The sequence below is a fragment of the Gopherus evgoodei genome, chromosome 18 (genome assembly GCF_007399415.2).
Source record: "Gopherus evgoodei ecotype Sinaloan lineage chromosome 18, rGopEvg1_v1.p, whole genome shotgun sequence".
Lineage (NCBI taxonomy): Eukaryota > Metazoa > Chordata > Testudines > Testudinidae > Gopherus > Gopherus evgoodei.
Window position 1 is genome coordinate 7,737,789 of NC_044339.1, and position 19,294 is coordinate 7,757,082.

At 41.9% G+C, this 19,294-nt stretch overlaps 1 protein-coding gene across 1 annotated transcript in view; it reads right to left on the reverse strand.

Moving 5' to 3' along the window:
• Nucleotides 1-18,567, reverse strand: part of IFFO2 (intermediate filament family orphan 2) — a 52,786-nt gene extending 34,219 nt beyond the window's left edge. Inside the window, exon 1 of the mRNA XM_030537692.1 lies at nt 17,954-18,567. Within this exon, the coding sequence (XP_030393552.1) occupies nt 17,954-18,552 (599 nt within the window). The 5' untranslated portion in view covers nt 18,553-18,567. The remainder of the gene's footprint in view (nt 1-17,953) is intronic.
• Between the last annotated feature and the right edge of the window lie 727 nt (nt 18,568-19,294).

The following is a 19,294-nucleotide window of genomic DNA, read 5'->3' on the forward strand; positions in this document are numbered from 1 at the left end:
TTGCTTGATTAGTGTGTACTGTGGAATACAGTAGGCTATTGTCATAGTGCCCTGGTAATGTCACGTGATTCACATTGACAGCTCATCTCTGGTATCCTCATCATTGCTGGAAAAACTACAGGCTACAGCTTAATAGAATAGAGCAGGAAAAATGAGCTGTGACGAAGTGGGAAAGTTCTTAATGTTTTCTCTGAATACTGTGTTGGTGCCTCAGTGTCCCTATGGCAGTTCTTAAGTATCTGGCAGAGCAAAGGGCCAGTGCACCTAAATGCCTGACACTCTGTCTCCTAGCAACTGATGGCCTGGGCCCCTCCCCTGCAAAGGTGCCAGCTGAAGGTGTTGGAGACAAAGGGATCAGGTGACCTCCTGGCCCGGGAAAGGGGCTGAGGAGAGAGGAGGGGCTGGGAGGGGTAGTTAGTCTGGAGCTGGCTGGGGTCAAGGGTGGAGGCCAGACCTGGGGGTCTGGCTCATTGCCCCCCAGAATGGACCCAGCCGAGGGGTCCGGTTCGCTGTATCTACCAGCTCTGTTTTAGACCCTGTTCCTGTCATCGAATAAACCTCTGTGTTACTGGCTGGCTGAGAGTCACGTCTGACTGCAAAGTGGGGGTGCAGAACCCGGTGGCTTCCCCAGGACCCCGCTGGGGTGGACTCGCTGTGGGAAGCACACGGAGGGGCAGAGGATGCTGAATGCTCCAAGGAGAGACCCAGGAGGTGAAGACGTGTGAGCTTCTTGCCCTGAACAAGTCTGCTCCAAGGGAGAGGAGGCTTCCCAAAGTCCTGACTGGCTTGGTGGGGTGCAGTTCCAGAGCATCGCCCGGTGACTCCGTGACATGAGCACATTTTAAAATTTTCTGTAATATTTAAACAAATTAGATGTGAATAAAAGTTAAGATGCTTACATGAGTTATCAACAGTGAATATTTCCATGCTCAGTTTATCAGTGACAAAACAACAAACCAAAGATGCAACTGTGACAGATATTTCAATCCCATGCGATATCTTTGGGGACCATACTGTATTAAGTTTATGAATGGTTTATGTATCAGTGTAGGCCAGGGACTGTATGCAACTCCGTGGGGGAGGGTCAGCATAGTCCTCCAGGAACTGTTCAGAAGTAAGAAATCGCATGAGCTTCTGTAGCTCAAGTACTACCTTAGGGGTAGTAAGATTAACAAACAATGCCAGTTGTGACTTGACCATCTACAATTCCATCATTATGCAGATACCAACTAGGAAAGAGTCTTTCAGCAGTCCTCTTAAGTAGACCACAATTGGATAAGATTTTCAGCTCCTATCAGCCTAGACTAGAATTAAAACTAAACTAATGACCTGCCCTAAGAATACTTTTGCTTTTTAAAGTTTGATTTTCCTTGAAATTCAACATTCTAAGATCTCAACTTGTCCATGGGAGTTAACTTTCAAAGATCGTGGCTTTTCCTCAAATACCAAAGGGGAGCATAGTAGTTTAAAGAATCTGATTTAGGGTTAAATTTTTTTCCTACAGGAATAAAAACAGAGAAGAGAGTCTTCACAGCCATTAAAGATAGTTAGTGCTTTTTCATCCATTCACCTCCAAATAAGAGAGTTTTGCTTTCACTATAAATATGTTTTTAAATATGCTTTGCTATCTTGCTTCCTTTATTTAAGAATGTACAAAAGCTAAGTGACATCTTATTTGATTCCAATTCAACATTTCCCACACACAAGTCTGAGATATCCTAAAGGTCATTGTTTCTGTGACAGTTCATCTTAATGCATGGAGTTCTGATGGACAATAGCTCAAACTGAGATACCAAGACACCTGGGCTCTGTTATACTAGGATGAAAAGCACTATAAAACTTTCGGTTACAATCTCTTATAACACCTTGCATTCTCGTCACTGCCAACTCCAGGTATTTTACAAAAGCATTAGTTGTTCCACCAGAGATGATGATATTTAGCTTGACGATATCTGTTTTGCTGGATCTTACAAAGATTTATCCACATCCTGGTTAAGAGTGCAGTTTCAATAATTCTGTTCCCCTAACTCTCCCTCAATCGAGTGCCCTGCATTTGAAGGTATCTAAAAGACCCTACTCACAACAATGCTAGGTGCTGTGTAGCAGAGTTGCTTTAGGATCTCAAAATATGCTGGTACCACCACTGTTGTAAAGTGCTTGGGCATGGATGCACCAAAATGATTGACAGACAACATTCCCACATGTGGACTCAAAAATTTTTTTCAAGGAACAGCAAGGGCTTGTCTACACTGGCACTTTACAGTGCTGCAACTTTCTCACTCAGGGGTGTGAAAACACCCACCCCCTCCCCAGTGCTGCAAGTTTCAGCACTGTAAAGTGCCAGTCCGAGACCCTTGTGGAGGTGGTTTTTCTATAGCGCAGGGAGAAAGTTCCAATTCCAATATGAAATCTAATTGGAAGACTACAACGGCGGTACCTGAAAAGGAAGTTAGCAATAGAGCCCACGCAGGGAAGCAGGATGCTAACCTGACACTTTCTGGATAACAATAAGGGGTAATTACCTCCTCACCAATCTATCATTTTTCAAGATATCCTAAGGAATCACTCAGTTTTTTCATTGCAACTGTGTGTCACTAACAATATAGGAGACTCTTGAATAGCCAGTAGGCTTCCAGGTTGAGGTAAGGAAAGAAATGCAAAACAAAACATTAGTATAAGGTATTCTGCAATTTTTAAAATGCAATTAATATTTCCTGCATTTTTACAGCCCTCATTTAAAACAGTCCATTTATCACGATCTCAATAGATCATTTCAACACTGAATCTTACCTATTCCTCAGCACCTGATTGCTGCAAGGAGTTCTTGGGAAAATAAGGGTACTTTGCATTGCAGTTTGGCTGCTGGGGAGACAATGATTGCAGAAGAGACTTAAAACCATAATAAGACTACTGAAGTGTAAACAGTTGGGAAATACAAGGAGAGAGACAGTCAAATTAGGTCTTTGAGCCCCCAAATGAAGGTTTAGGATTTCAGCATATTGGTACAGATGCAGATCAGTCCCAAGGTAACATGTCTATCCTCGTGGTTGTTTTTTCTGCAGCAATTTTATAAATTCCAGATTAACCTCACAACACTTCATTTACAAACAAAATCCAGTATCCACTAATTGAAGATACAACAGCAGAATTAGGAGCAAGTAATCAAAGTCTCAACTGGAATACAGCATAGAGATATCTTCCTGTTAAAGAAGCTAGCAACATTAGATTATGTGAGTGGCCCTGACTATTCTCTGGTGAGGAGAGCCGCAGTTTGCTTGTTTCTAGAAATTGTAGCTGCAAATAAACATTGCTGATTTTTCAAGTTTCCAACATGGTGAAAGCAAGTTTAACAAGTACAGTATCTAATTCTATGGCAGCCAGAAATACTGCAAATCACAGATTCCAGACAAGTTTTCCACATCTCTGCACTAAACATACTGATGAAGACGACAGGTCACCCCTACCAGAAACAAACACATTTAAGACAGTTAAGTTAGCAAAAGCCTCTTACACTGGAAAATGTTTGTACAGTCTGCTCTTTTCCAGTACCAAATACCTAAACTGGGGGTCGCGGCCCCTCAGGGGGTTGCAAGGTTATTACATGGGGGGGCCGCGAGCTCTTAGCCTCCACTCCAAACCCTGCTTTGCCTCCAGCATTTATAATGGTGTTAAATGTATTTTTAAAAGTATTTTTAATTTGGGTAAGGGGAGCAGGGCTCACCCACAGAGGATTGCTATGTGAAATGGGTCACCAGTACAAAAGTTTGAGAACCACTGACCTAAATTGGATTAACCTCATTCTGCTGTTCCATGCACACACTGACTAAAGCCAAAACTGCTCATCAATAAATGTAATCTGTTGAAAGGAACAAGTGCATGAAGTACCTGTGCAAGAATTATGCATTTCTATTTCTAAAGTTATCAAGAACACCTAGATATTAGTGTGATATTAACTGAGTTCAACTAAAGTTCCAACCCTAAGGAAGACAAATGCAACACTGCAAGGGTTACAATCTGGAATTCTTTTTGTTTTAATGCACAGACAGACAAGGAGAACAGTGACTGAGAAAAATCACCTCACTCCCTTCCTTGTCTTTAGAATAACATACAATTACAAGAGTCTTATGCTTAGAGTCATGTGTCCAAAACCCATACAAAATCAGAGTCCAGTGAGCAGGAAAGCCGCACAAGCATGGCACAGGGAATAAATCCTATCCAATCAGCTAAAGCTGCTAGTCAGTTTGGGGCAATGGAGGAAGAGAGTAACACAATAAATGCTTCATGCATTTTGTGGAAATAAAGCTGACTTGTGTATTTGAAACCAGAACTGAAAAGGTGAATCTCTACAGCAATGACACCAATATACAGCAGGAGCCTACCCTTACAATATCTTGTGGTGATCTCGGAATCTCAGGGAAATAATCTTGTATGTGTTAACCAAATAAAAACAAAAAGGTGGAAGAGGCTGTATCAAATTTCAATAACTACACGGAATTTAAACTAAAAACTTCCCACAATACGCTGTACAAAGGGATAGACTAATCCAGTACCAAGAAAGAGGGAAGAGAGGCAGAGGAGCTTATGGAGCAGAATTTTGATATCTGCATATTAAGATACTACCACTGAGAGTTTGTTACATTTCAATACCAATTAGGGAGACAACAGCTTATTTCAGCCACAAAACATACCTCTTTAAAAGGAGAAAAACCAAGCAGCATCCCTGAAAACGGGATTTAACTTCCAGTGTACCTGTGTCCCTTTAATAAGAGCTCAACAGTCACCGACAACTAGCAGCTGTTGCACTGTGGATAAGAATACAAATTAGCAGAAAGGATGTTTTACTGCGTATTATAATACACCTCTACCCTGATATAACGCAGCCCGATAAACACAAGTTCGGATATAACACGGTAAAGCAGTGCTCCGGGTGGGTGGGGCTGCGCACTCCAGCAGATCAAAGCAAGTTCGATATAATGCAGTTTCACCTATAACGCGGTAAGATTTTTTGGCGCCTGAGGACAGCGTTACATCGGGGTAGAGGTGTACTTGTACTTAACTGCTTTTCATTTAATATTCTCATCTTCTTTTAGAAGAAGTGTTTTTAAGTATTATCCCCATTCTACAAATGAGGAAACAGACAGAAGTTAAGTCACTTACCCATTATCACACAGACGCAGCAGCAGAGCCAAGAATAAAGCCCAGGTTGCCTGACTCCTCCAGGATACTGTCAACTGGCCAATACTTCCTCTCCCTCCACCAAAATAAAAAAAAAAATTAAGAGGTTCTGCATATATGAGTAGCTCTTTGTGATTGCATTTGTGCCAGCAGTTAGCTTTTGAAACCAACAAAGTACACCAACAACTGCTCGATATCATGTATAGATATGATTCACTGGAATCGCACTACGTTGCCAATCAGTAAAAATACTAAGCACTGACAGTTTGATTTCCCAAGATTTGGCATCTATAGTTGAGAACAAAATTGAGCAGGTGATTTAACACCTGTTATGGAGAAGACAATTATTTCTTCTCTTTTTAAAAAGTAAAGAAACAGGAGATCTTGAATATTTTAAGACTATTTTAATAATTATGCCCCATTTGTAACAGAGGGACACCTGTTTTGAGTTTAACATAAGGCTGGAGTGGGATGAAATTGTCTTGGATCCAACTTCTCTGTTAAATGATGCTTTAGTGTGAGAAACAGTGTTAACCTTCAGTTATGAATATAAACAATGTACGTTAAAAGCCTTAATGAAAACTATTCTATGCTAATACAACAAGCATCAACATATAACTTGCATTTTACAAAATACTGGGGCTAGCTGCATCCCAAGTTATGTTTGATAGTTTACAGTAACTCTGCACGTTGAACTCCCTATCTGAGAAACAATTTAAATTGGGGAGCCAAAAATTATCTTATCTGTGTTAACATCCAAAGAGAAAATTAAATTACCTTTTTCAGACTGTCCATAATGCCAAGCTTTACTTTCAGTTATAATTTTAATACATATCCAAGCAACTCCACCAACGTTCCATCAGATTAAAGACTGACTAAATTTGAAACCACATTACGAACAGTAATGATGTAAACTATATGTGTTAGATCCCATGTGTTTGGCCCCTTTATTAAGGCAATATACCTCGGAAATTTCCAGGATGATAGAAGCCAAGGCTGGAAAGACTGCTTTTGGAGAGAACTCTAATCCACAAAATAGTACTGGGTTTCATTAATTTAACCAGAAATTTGATCCAAACCCAAATGCTTATTTTCAAGCTCTAGTTCATAAAACTTTAAATAGAAACAGCCATCCTAACAGATGCAACTAATTTTCCTTTACTAGACTGTGTTAATTTGAACCCTTTTCCAAGCAATAATCGCTGGTGCGCGTTGGATACGTGAACTCCAGCAGGATGTTTCAGATTTAGAGTTCTGTGTCCAGTCATTGTCAGTCACATGGTTATGAATTATGCAGGGATGGAAGTGCCCAAACAAAAAGACTCAAGACATGCATCATCTGTGATTCAATTTCACACAGTAACAATTCAACTAGATTGGAGTTCTGTGGTCACTAACAAGCAGGACACATCGTTAATGGGCACAGAGCACCATTCTTTCTGGCCTCTCTATGTTCTTGTTATTGAAGTAGACCCAGGGGCAGGATTGATGAAATGTTTTGTATATGGATCAACAACTCAATGAATACATACAAGGCAAACAGAGAGACTTAAATACATTTTCAATATTACAGCCAGATATGAGAGTAGTTTTATTAAAAATTATTTTAAGCAGATGCCATATTAATGTCATGATTGTGAAAACACAGTTACAAATTGGAGGATCTTGCTACTGAAGACTCCACGCTCCATAGCGGGAAGTAGCATACCTAGTCCTCCAACACAACATTCCAGAAGATTCTATCTGCTTGCACACCAAATCTGAACATGCGCATGCGTAAACAAGCTGAAAATCTGATAAACCACTAGATTTCTAGACACTGGCATTTACAACAAGGAAACCTGTATAAAGACATAGCCAGTGCAACAAGAATAAATACAGTGCAACTGTATAAAGTTCAGTCTGAAAAGCAGCCAAAGCATTATCCCACCCTTCATTTTGGGAAGAAACCCCACACTCCTTCTTATAGCACTTCTCCAGAGCGGACATGAATACTGATTTCTGGGTCACTAGCCAATCACTTTCACCCATGGATCCCAAACAAGGCAGTAGAGTTCAGATATATTGTGAAACTGTCATGTGCTCATCTGACCTGCCATCATACATTATTATAATCTTACATTGTTCTGCTAGTCAAAACTGAGGTTAAAAAGAAGAGTTTTTTCTTTAAACTTCACAAGTCAAAAATAAAGAGGCTTCCATACAAATTGTGAGATACACAGAAGAGGATGAGACTTAATTGATGCTAAAATCTTAAGAATTTATATATCACATGTGAGAGTGGGGATTCTGAGTGACAGATCCTTTTCTCCCTCTCATATCAGAGCATTTGTTTGGGGGAAGAACCAAGCTCATCTGAGAACTGACTGTTACAAGCATAGCCTTGGGATATGCTGGTTCTTTGCCCTGCTTACTGAGCCAAATCCCAGTTGAAGCCGGCTGATCTGTTTGTTACCACAAACTAAGTTCACAGAACAGTGTTAGATAACCTTTTACTAAGCAAAGGAGGCATGTCTGGGGGAACACTTTAATGGAATTCCAAGCTGCAAAATGGCTTCAGTTAATGGCTCCAATTTTAGCACACACAATTTAGATTTTAACCCAGTGGGTAATAAACATCTCCAATTATTGTATTAATGGAAAAAATTGGTTTCTCCACCTCTTTGAATTTAGTGTCGTCTAGACACACAAATATACACACACACACAAGCTTTAAAAACAGAACCCTGAGAAGATTTCAGCAAGCTGTCAACAGGACAAAAGATATATATACATATATATATATATGCAGGAAGCCAATGCAAAATCCTGGCAGAGTATCACCACAAAAATCTGAACCACAAAAAAGCAGCTGCTGAGCTCCGCACTAGTCCCATTCCCTCCTTAGCTACAGACAGCCAAGCACTTGAAATGCATTACCATACAGCAGTCTAAACCTATGATTACACATAATGAATAGCTAGAAATATCTTGTTCCTAGGTTCTGTTTTTCTTAACTCCTACACTGCATGTCTTCAGAGACAATTTGGGTTTAAGATTAAGAGCTTGTTTTTGCTCTATCATGTGTACTTCAGAATCAGTTTTTTCAGCCTTTGGAAGACCTGACTTACTTTCATGTGGACTCACAAAATATTGAAAAGGTGTATTAAAAGCTATAAACTAGAGGGGAAGTACGGCACTATTATCCATGGATGCAGCCATCCTTTGAAAGGCATGGAAGTCTCCCTCAACCACCCTAACTGGAATATAAGGGAGATTTCCTTCCATTCCAGAGCCCTAGAAGTCCACCCCTGTCCTAGCCTCATGGGGTGACAGGGAAAGCACCTCATTAACAGGGAGAATGAAACCCCAGGCACCAGTGTGGAGCCCAGCTAGAACTTTCTTTGTCCAATTCCTCAGAGGGGGGGCATCATGATGAGGGAAGATGAACCCCTTCTATGGAACAATACCCCAGCTGCCACACCTCATGCACCCAGCTGTGTTGAAGAGAGGTACCCCTTTCATCTCCCAGAGGCTGAACTACCCCACGATATAACAAGGACTCCAGAGAGCACCTCCATAACCCCAGACCACAGTGGCCAAGCACATGCTCCATAATTCATCAATTTACTTTTCTTTTTTGTATCTGACAGCTGCAGGGACCTACTCGATAAAACAATGAGTAGAGAACTCTGGAACCCCTATCCCCTCCTATCCCTTTATGGGAGGGACACCTCAGGGAAGGGACAGTTATCTGAGTTGAAAAGCTAGCTTACACTTAAACAATAATTAAAGGAGAACCAATAGTAATAGATAAAGGGGTGGTTGGGGACGATAAACTGCAAACCCAGCCTGACTTTTTCAAGGGGGCAAACATTAAAGGGGCATAGAGAAGTTGTAATGAAATAGGGAATTTTAAGTAGTGTGATTCAGAATTCACACTGTTAGTTCTATATAGTTACATAGGCTGTTACTGTCACCCCTGTAATAAACTAGGTCAAATCTGAGGGAGGACAATCAAATTTAAACAAGACATGAGTAAACTCTTCAGGGCAAGGGACTCAACCCTGACTGGGTCTTTGTGGCCCTATTGCAATGTAAATAAGGAAGAACTGAAAGGGAACAGTACCTTGCCTTCTTCCCAAAAGCATGAGCACCCTCACTCCTTGGCCAATTACTCTAATTTCTACTTGTATTAGAATCCAGAATCTGAAAGATTTGATACAGATTTTTCAAAAAAAACAAAACAAAAAACACTAAATCACAAACACGGGACAATGATGCAATATCAACATTAAGGATAGCACAGTAGCACAATTCAGAGACAAATACATTTCTGACACCCAGACTACAAAAAGTCTAAGTCAGTGGTTTTCAACCCACAGACTCTTGAGAGCCCATTTAAATTTGTTTAGGGGTCCACAAATGAAAAAAGGCTGAAAGTCACTGGTTTAAGTAATGAAAGACAGAGTTATGGAAGCAAAAACAGCCTGCTTCTCTAATTTCTAGTAATAATAATTAACGTATTCTATAGCACAGCTATTGTTTTTAGCATTAATCAGATAATTTTCTCCCTTCCTCAAGCAGAAATTATCCCCTGCTGCTAACAGCTAGAATTTCTTTAACACTAACATTCAATTGCACAAGCATGAGCATTTATTTCAGAATTTTCCTTCAACAAGGGTGGGTAAGAAGTACACCTCTACCCCGACATAATGCGACTCGATATAACACGAACGCTGACATAACACGGTAAAGGAGCGCTCGGGGGGGGAGGGGCGGCGGGCAGGGCTGCGCACTCTGGAGGATCAAGGCACGTTCGATATAACGGGATTTCACCTATAATGAAGTAAGATTTTTTGGCTCCCGAGGACAGCGTTATAGCAAGGTAGAGGTGTATCTGAATTTGGTTTGTCCCAGTGGTAATAAAATCTCTACTAAGCACTTTTACTGAAAAGCCAACTGGCCCTTTTAAACTGCACAAAGGAGAGCAGAAATACACTGGAATTAGATTAGATTAGAGGGAAGAACATTAATTTACAGGTAGAAAGCATTACTCGCTCTGTAACAAACTGAAACAAGGAGGGGAGAAAAATCTAGTACCTTAAAGAAATTCTTCTGTTCACCTCACACACCATGTTATAATACATGGAGACCTAATAAAAAATTTCATATTATCATTGATTTTTAAGTTAAAAGTTTAGACATTCCTACAGAGTTTGTCCTAAGCACAATTTTATTAAGTTAAAAAAACCAAACAAAAAAAAACCCACAGATTTAGTTTGTTCTGACATACTTTGCCTTTGACAATGGAAAACTCTGTTCAGCTGCAGCAAATTTGAGATAATCTCTTGTTCTTCAACTGGACTTTATTAATCTTCAAAATTAAAAGACCATCCTGAGGAAAAACAACTACAGTCAAACCTCGCAATAACATGCCCCGCCATAACGCAAAATCGCATATAATGCGATCATAAGTTGGCTCCCCTTTAAGTCCTAATACCAGTGGTCCCCAAGCTATTCGGACAGAAGAATATGGAATGACTGCAAGAGGGTTTTCACAAACTCAGCAGACTTGTTGGCCACATACAGGAATATTTGGACAGTCAAAATATACAGCAATGCACCCAGATCTTAATGGGTGATCCACACACACACACGCGCATCTCAGAACCTAAGAAGGTGAGAAGCTGAACTGTTATAGTTCAAAATAAAAAACAAATCTCAACGTGTGCATTTTTGCCTTTTATACCATATTAGAAACCAAATTCGGTGCAGAGCACATTTTGGTATATTTCATAAACTGGGGTGTCACTCTCCTATGTTTAGCCTTGATTTATAACACTGCCTCTTCAAATAGTCAAGAAAAGTTCTCCTACAGTCGGGGAGAATACATTTCAATGTGTGGGTATGTGGTTAAGCTCATCTCTTTGAATCGCATTGATTAGATACCAGCTACACTACTTCACTTTCTAAAACCTAACAAGAATCCTAGAGTGTTAACATATTAAGGCAGTGATTATTTAACACAGTAACTAGATTAAACTGTGACAACATTGTTTACAGTTTTGCATCGTTAGCCATTCTTCTGAAACAGGATTCTTCTAATAACAAGCTATGCTGACCAGAGCAGCCAGAGCTCCCTTGTAGTTCTACAGCAATCTTATCACTGCCATTAAACCAGCTGATCATCCTTTGTGTAACCAGGCAAATGGTTATACATATGCAAAATGGCTGTATTGATCCAATACATATATATTTTTAAATCACATTTATATAACCACTGTCTCTCAAAGAAAATGTTAAAGATTTTTTTTCTTCTCATGTCTCCTAAGTTTTTCTTCCTATGATAAAGGACACATGCATGAACAGTTTTATTTCTAATGTTTAGAAGTAACATTTAAGATAACATCTAATGAAAGACTGGAAAAGTGATACTTTGTATACAGTCCATCTAAGTTACCCTAGGGCTAGTTTCTCCAGCTTGCATATAGGTCTTTCAAATAGCAACAGAAAAGGAGATAAAGTGTTATCAGATGTCAAAAACTGACCAAAGGACTTGTGAGCAGATCTAGAATCTAGAAACTACTTTTATTGATTATCCAGAAATTAATAATTCAGAATGATAAAGAGAAACAGAAAAAGGTTTAGTGAAGTGGCTGTTTTCACGTATGCTTGAATAAAATAATAGCAGGAAAAAATAATTAGTTCTACACAGCCTATTTCTTAGTCAGTTGATTCCTCATGGGAACTTTTGCTCATTTCTTTCTGCTCCAGATTTTACTCACATTTGTTATTTTAAAACAAATCACAACATTCTATTGATGATAAAATATTAGCTAAAGGTTATGTATGTTTCAACGTTATATCACAATAAGCTGCTGCTGCACTTCCAAGAAAATCTAGACTTCCGTGGGTGGAAAAAAGGCATGGGAAATTAAGTAGTCTGTTTTAGAGGGAAGCCATTTGTAATTTCAAAATTTGCTTGTGGAGCCTCATCTGATAAAGTATCTTTGATGACTTTCAGATTTTTTTAGACAGTTTTACCTCCTCTTTACCAAAAGCTGCTCTCAATCTGACTGCTGTGTTTTTCAGCTTGTGACTATGGCATGATTTTCATATTTGTGCAAAAGGAAGTTCAAATTTTAAAAAAAAAATTTGAACATGATTTTTTTCCTATTAGCATTAAACAAGCTACACATGAACTACAAGACGTTGACATTCAAGAGGAAATTGTGCTAGCCACACCTTGCAATCCAGTCATGGAGCTTATTGCAAATAGTCAATTATTTCAATATTTTTGTCACCAAAACTCAGAAGCCTTATATGAATTGGTTGCTTGGTACAGAGACTGTATAACCATTGTATAACAAAACAAACAAAACATGACTACTAGCAATGGTATTTGCACAACTCAGTAATGTAGTCATCTGTCACTCATCTTGGTATCAGTGTGATTTCCTATAAGATGTATACTTAAGGGCTGATACTTTTTACAATTGCTACTTTGAAATGTGTATTTGTTACCAGTAGGATTAATTTTACTTGTTTTGTAGTTAAAAAAAGGAAGATCACCAGAAAATATAGTTTACAAACTTATTGTTCCTTCACAATATCTCCTTGAGAATTTTCAGAAGCAAGGGGACTGGGCAACAAAATGGCAGAACTTTGATAAGCGTGAAGTAATGCACATTGGAAACCATAATCCCAGCTATATTTACAAAATGATAGGGTCTAAATTAGCTGTTACCACTCAAGAAAGAGTTTTTGGAATCATCATGGATATTTCTCTGAAAACATCCACTCAATGTGCAGCGACAGTCAAAAAGGTAACAATGTTAGGAACTGCTAGGAAAGGGACAGATTAAGACTGCAATTATAATGTTACTATAAAAATCTCTGGTATGCTCACACCTTGAATACCAGGTGAAATTCTGGTCACCCCATCTCAAATAAGATATATTAGAACTGGAAAAGACGCAGAGAAGAGTAACTAAAATTATTAGGGATATGCAACAGCTTCCATCTGAGGAGGAAATAAAAAGACTGGGATTGTTCATCTTAGAAAATGGGAGGATATGGTAGCGGACTATAAAATCATGAATGGTGTAGAGAAAGTGAACTGGGAAATGTTATTTACCCCTTTGTGAAATGAACAGGCAGCAGGTTTAAAAACAAACACAACACACAGTCAACCTGTGGAATCATTGCCAGGAAGATGCTGAGAAGTCCAAAACTCTAACAAGATTCACAAAAGAATTAGATTAACTCATGGAAGATATGTCCATCAATGGCTATTAGCCAAGATGGTCAGGGACAACTCCATGCTTTCAGATGCTGGGAGTGGACAACAGGGGATGAATCACTCAATGATTGCCCTGTTCTGTTAATTTCTTTTGAAGCATCTGGCATTGGTCACTGTTGGAAGACAGGATACCGGACCAGAGGGACTATTGGTCTGATCAGGTATGACTATCCTGATGTTCTTATGGTTAAGCTCGCTCCTGGAATATTAGCATGTTATCACAAATCCACCAGTGCATTATTAGCTCTCCAAGTTAAAAAGAGCATGGACCAAAATTTAAATATCTTACCAACAATATGAATAGTAAGTCACTTCAAAATAGATTTTCCGAAGTACTCCATACTGGAAAGGCAAATATGCTATAAGAAACTGCAGGTGAATTTATTTCTGAATCTCAGAATTCATATTCACCACCTATTCAGTTCTTCTGCAAAGGAAGAAGTGTTTGACAATTGTGCCCAGACTGATTAGGTGGTCACACCCACCAGAGCATAAATATACTGCTTTGGACAAAAAGGTATTAACACACTGAATCCTACTTTCAGAATCACATTCTGCACAGGAAAGCAGTATCTTACAGCCCGTAAGACAACAGATCCCTTCAAAAAGGCTTAGAATCAATCATTGCCATTGGTGCAAGGCACCCCTTTTCAAGATATCAACCATCTTGACCTAAGAGGAAAGCATCTAAGAGCACTATAACACATCTGGTAACTATAATATTAGTTCTCTTCCTCCAAGGAAACTGAAGTTTGCTAACAGTAGTTTAGAGCACTCATGTAATGATTCTCCATCTTGCCACCTCTAGATAGTAGCCTTTCAAGAGAGAAAAAGTATTGCACACAGGTCTGTTTTCCAAGTTAACAGTAAGCAAGCTAGCCAGATTCCTCTTACATCTTTGGAGAGCAAGACCTAGAGGCACATAGACTTATGCACATGTTTAACTCTTTGCTGACAATGTTTTTTCCAAAAGTTACAGAAACAAAAATCACTGGCTTCTTTATTTGGAGACCACTGTGCTAGGAGTAATTCAGTCATCAGGGGGCACAATCAGGCACTTTAAACCCAAAATGTGATTTTACAAAACAAAACAAAAAAGCCACACAACAGAAGTGTTGGCAATGACCGCTAGCTCAGTAGGCAGAGCATCAGGCTCTTAATCTGAGGGGACAAGATTCTAACCCATCTGGGCAGCCAACTTTTTATTAAAAATAGTCCTGCCCTGAGTGCAGAAGACTGGACCAAATGATCTCTTGAGGTCCCTTCCTCTCCTACACTTCTATGATTCTAAGTGTTTTCATTTAAAAAAAACCAAACAAAAAAAAAGATAATAGTTTGGGAAGTAAGAAGTCCCTATGGTGTTTGCAATGCAAGTATTTCCATACTGTGGTAGTGCATGGAAAAGTAAAACTGAAATCTATTATTACTGCTAGAGCTGAGTGAAAGAGTAAACTGTATAAATATTTTCTAAATCACACAAAATTGGCTTGATGTCTCAAGAAAAAGACAATCAACATCAAAGAGCAGGTCACATAAAATCTAAGTTTGACTATTGCAGGGCATAAACAGACAAGGACAGTGGGCGGGGGGGGGGGGGCGGGAAAGGCAAACAAGAATTGTAATAATCAGTTACTTAGTAATGGACATACACATATTGAACAGCAGATAAATATGCCCAGTGGTCTGTGCTGGGATGTTGGATGGGATGGGATCTGAGTTACTGCAGAGAACTCTTTCCTGAGTGCTGGCTGGTGAGTCTTGCCCACATGCTCAGGGTTTAGCTGATCACCATATTTGGGGTCAGGAAGGAATGTTCCTCCGGGGCAGATTGGCAGAGGCCCTGGAGGTTTTTCGCCTTCCTCTGCAGCGTGGGGCATGGGTCACTTGCTGGTGGATTCTCTGCAGCTTGAGGTCTTCAAACCACAATTTGAAGACTTCAATAACTTGGACATAGGTTAGAGGTTGGTTATAGAAGTGGATGGGTAGGGTCCTGTGGCCTGCTTTGTGCAGGAGGTCAGACTAGATGATCATATTGGTCCCTTCTGACCCTAAAGTCTATAAGACATTAAAAATGCAAGTTTGATATTTTATTTACTTTCAGCCTGATTGTTGCCTTTTTAAGCTTTTCATTCTGACATATTACAAAAAAAGCCTTTCCAAGGGGAAACAGAATGTTAACAATTGTACACATTTAGCACTTATCTACACAATTTTTGTACTGCTTTGACATCCTCAGTTTAGAAACAGATCTAGTTAAAGCAGTAAGACCTGCTAGTGTGGATGCAGTTATGCTGGTATAAAGGTGATTAGATCGCAAGCAGCTATATTGGTATAAGCACTTTTATACAAGTATAACTACATTCACACTTTAACTTCATCAATTTCTAAAACACAAAGTTAAAGCAGTGCAAAACTATGCGCAGACTATACCTTGGCCTTTTCCTCCAGAATAAATGAGCGTTCATCCAAAGGGTTGGACTCGATGACCTCCTGAGGTCCCTTTCAACCCTGATATTCTATGATTCTATTTAAAAAAAAAATAAAAGTTGCACTAGACACTGATGACACAACCTACACCCTAGGGATAACTTTCTTAAATGAAGTGTGGTTGAATACATATTCTCCCAAATGTCACCATCCAGCTTCTTAGTACAGAGAATGAAAACAAAAACAAGCCCATGGCATAATGTGACTACTATTGCAGACAAAAAATACAGCCCAACTTCCCTTTAATCAAATCAAATTTGACATCAACTCTTGCCAATGGAAGCTTAGTACTGTAACATTTCTAAAGGCCTATTACCAGGCCTGGTTTAAACATAGGTTATCAAACAGGAGGATAGTTTCATAGTGTACAGACATCCACATCACATAACCAGTATAACTGGTACGATTTTTTGGGAGTTGAGAATTGAATAGATAAGGCTGAGTTACTCAGATATGAGCCCTTAAAGGAAAAAAGAGTTGCTTTGCCAAATGAGAGATGTCCCTGGAATAAAAGCCATCAACTACTTTTCAGCATTACATTTGAGTTCCCACTCCACAGTAGTCATACTACTGAAAGCTACTTAATAGAAACCAGTTGGAACTGAGATTTCCCAGATAATTTTATTTTCATGGTTCAGCTAGATGCAAGGAAATATCAGGAGTGAAAGGGTATTTTTAAAAGTAGTAAAAGAAAGATTGCATCTGTCACACATCTACAAGTGATTTTACTGTGTTGTTTCCAATTTAAGCCAACACATTTAAAATAGAGGAAAATATATTTTAGCCATATTCCAGCTTCAACAGTCTATTACATGACACACAGGGACAAACTAGAGCAACCCCAAAAGATAGATTCATGTATCATACACCTTCCAAATGTGAAGGTTTTTTTTAGACAAGTAATTTGCAAGGACATAACCATAAATGTGACAAACTAACAGCTTATAAGGAACACAGTGTTCTCATCCATGCAGAGCACTGCAATCAGAATGTGCTGAATGCCACATGGCCCAGACCTGGCTGTTTCACAAAAGGGTTGTCTGAATTTGCCCTCCTACAAAACCAAACTGCCAGAGACAGACCCCATTTAAGCCAAAAAGGCAACAGAATTTAGCAGCGGTTGCCCAGGTCTGTCCTCCAGGATGCCCTGAGGCACTCATTGCATATAGAAATCTGTTTCCAGGATCCCAGCTACAGACTTTTACTGGCCTCCCACCCTCAGCCCACATAGACTTGTCTCTGTATGTCTAGTGTATTTAGACAGGTTTAATTTTGCATAAAAATCTCCCAAGGCTTAACAAAAATTTAAGATGAATGTAAATTTTTCAAGCTGTATGTGTTTGGTGGGGTTTTTTTTAAACATTTCAATGAAACAGCTTTTGTTTGGACGCAAACCTTTCCCTGCAGTGTTCGCAACCCAAGTATTGCAGAACTGAGCTCATTCACAAGAGCCAGAAAGTGAAATTGACTATGAAAATGAAGAACCTGTTCTCATCTCCCAAGCTAAATTTAGGGCTAATTATGTCAACAAATAATAGTAGATCGCTTCCCTCTCCAAGGACGGTTTAAAAACAAAAATCTTAAGCTTGCAATGCTCCTTCTGAGACAGGATGTACACAATGCTTGAAAGTGGCCCTTCAACCTGCAAAGGGCCTCTAGGATTTCCGAATATCACCCACTCTCCCCCAGGAAAATCAACCAGCTGGTGGGAGGGACAAATTCTCTCGAGGAGGATCCCCCGAGTTTTCCAAATCCATCGGCCGCCTCTGCATAGACAGGAAGTGTGGGGGAAGGGAAGCCACGTTATCGCATGGGTCTCCGCTTCCTCAGCCTAGCTCCCCCTGCCTCAGCCTGGGACGGCTGCCCGGAGGGGTCCCCAAACCTTCGCCCTCCATCAACTCCCCCATGCGAAAAAAAAAAAAAACCCCAACAAGCGAGTTGGACGGGGGAGCCAGGCATCTCCCCCCTCCAATGCTCATCTCGGGCCGCTCCCCCCGACTCACTCACTTTCTCTTGTACTCGTCCCTCTCCCGCTTGACTTTGGCCAGCACGTTGTAGAGGGCCCGGATCTCGGGGGTGATGGTGTCGATCTGCACCCCAACGCCGTCCGGGTGGACCCAGGAGACGCCGGGCCCCTGCAGGGTCTCCAGGCCGCCGCCGCCGGTGCGGCGCACCTGGGTGTAGCTCCAGATGGTGCCGGGCAGGCGGCCGTAGTGCTGCGGCGGCGGGGCGGCGGCGGCGGCAGCGGGGCCGGGCGGCAGGGCGCCCGGCCCGGCAGCCGGGGGCCCCGAGTCGGTCTGCACGGCCTGGTCCCGGGAGAAGGTCTTGTAGCGGAAGCGGCGGTCGCGCTCGCTCTGCTGCGCCTGCAGCTGCTTCTCCAGCAGCCGGTTGCGCCGCTCCAGCTCGTGCACCTTGGCCAGGAAGCAGCGGAACCGCACGTTCAGCCCCTTCAGCAGGTGGATGTTGGAGCCCAGGTCGTTCCGCAGCGCCGTGGTCACCGGCGGGGAGGCCGCCGCCGCCGCGGGGCTGCCGGGGCCCAAGGCGCCGGGGGCCTGGCCAGCGGAGAAGGCTCGCGCCATCTCACCGAAGAGGAGCGAGTTCATCATCCTGCTCCCGGCCGGGCGCCCTGGCAGCGGGGAGGCGGGCGGGTATTTACCCGGCTCGCGGGGGGGATTCAACCGGAAGTGGCGGTTAGACGGGGGAGGGGGAGGCTGTGTCTGAGGTAAAATAAAACCCGCCCGGGGTCGCTTCCCTCCCGCACTCCGGCGGTCTCCAAGCGAGGGGGCCGCCCGGCCTCGGCTGCTCGCTCCTGCGCCAGCCGCCACTGCCGCATCCAGCGCCGCTGCCCGGCCACTGGCTGACTGGGGCCGGCGACGCGGCGCGGGACTCGGCATCGGCACCCGCGCGAGACACGCCCCCTCCCCCCGGCCACGGCGGCAGGCCCCGCCCTCTGCCTCGCACGCAATGCCCCACTGGCCCCGCCCACCCAGCGCTGCCGCACGCCTCGGCCACCGCCGTCTTTTCCGAAACGGCCCCGCCCCTAGAGTTTTAGCCCCGCCCACAGGCGATGGCTCCTCCCCTCCCCGTGCCTTGTCATGTGCACGCGCTAACTCCCTCCCACTTCTCTGCCCCGGGGGCCGGCCCAGCTGGTGCTTCCTACAGCGTGATGGCTTGAGCCGGGTTCCCCCGTGATCGTGGGGGGAATCTGCCCACTAGGCTATGCATGGCCAGGGTACAAGGCCGGTTGGGGTTCACAAGGGGCAACCAGCCCCTGCTTTAAAGAGGAGGGTCCAGAGCTTGGGCATTACCATTGGTTCTGCTTATGAACAGCTGCGGGGAACACTGCTG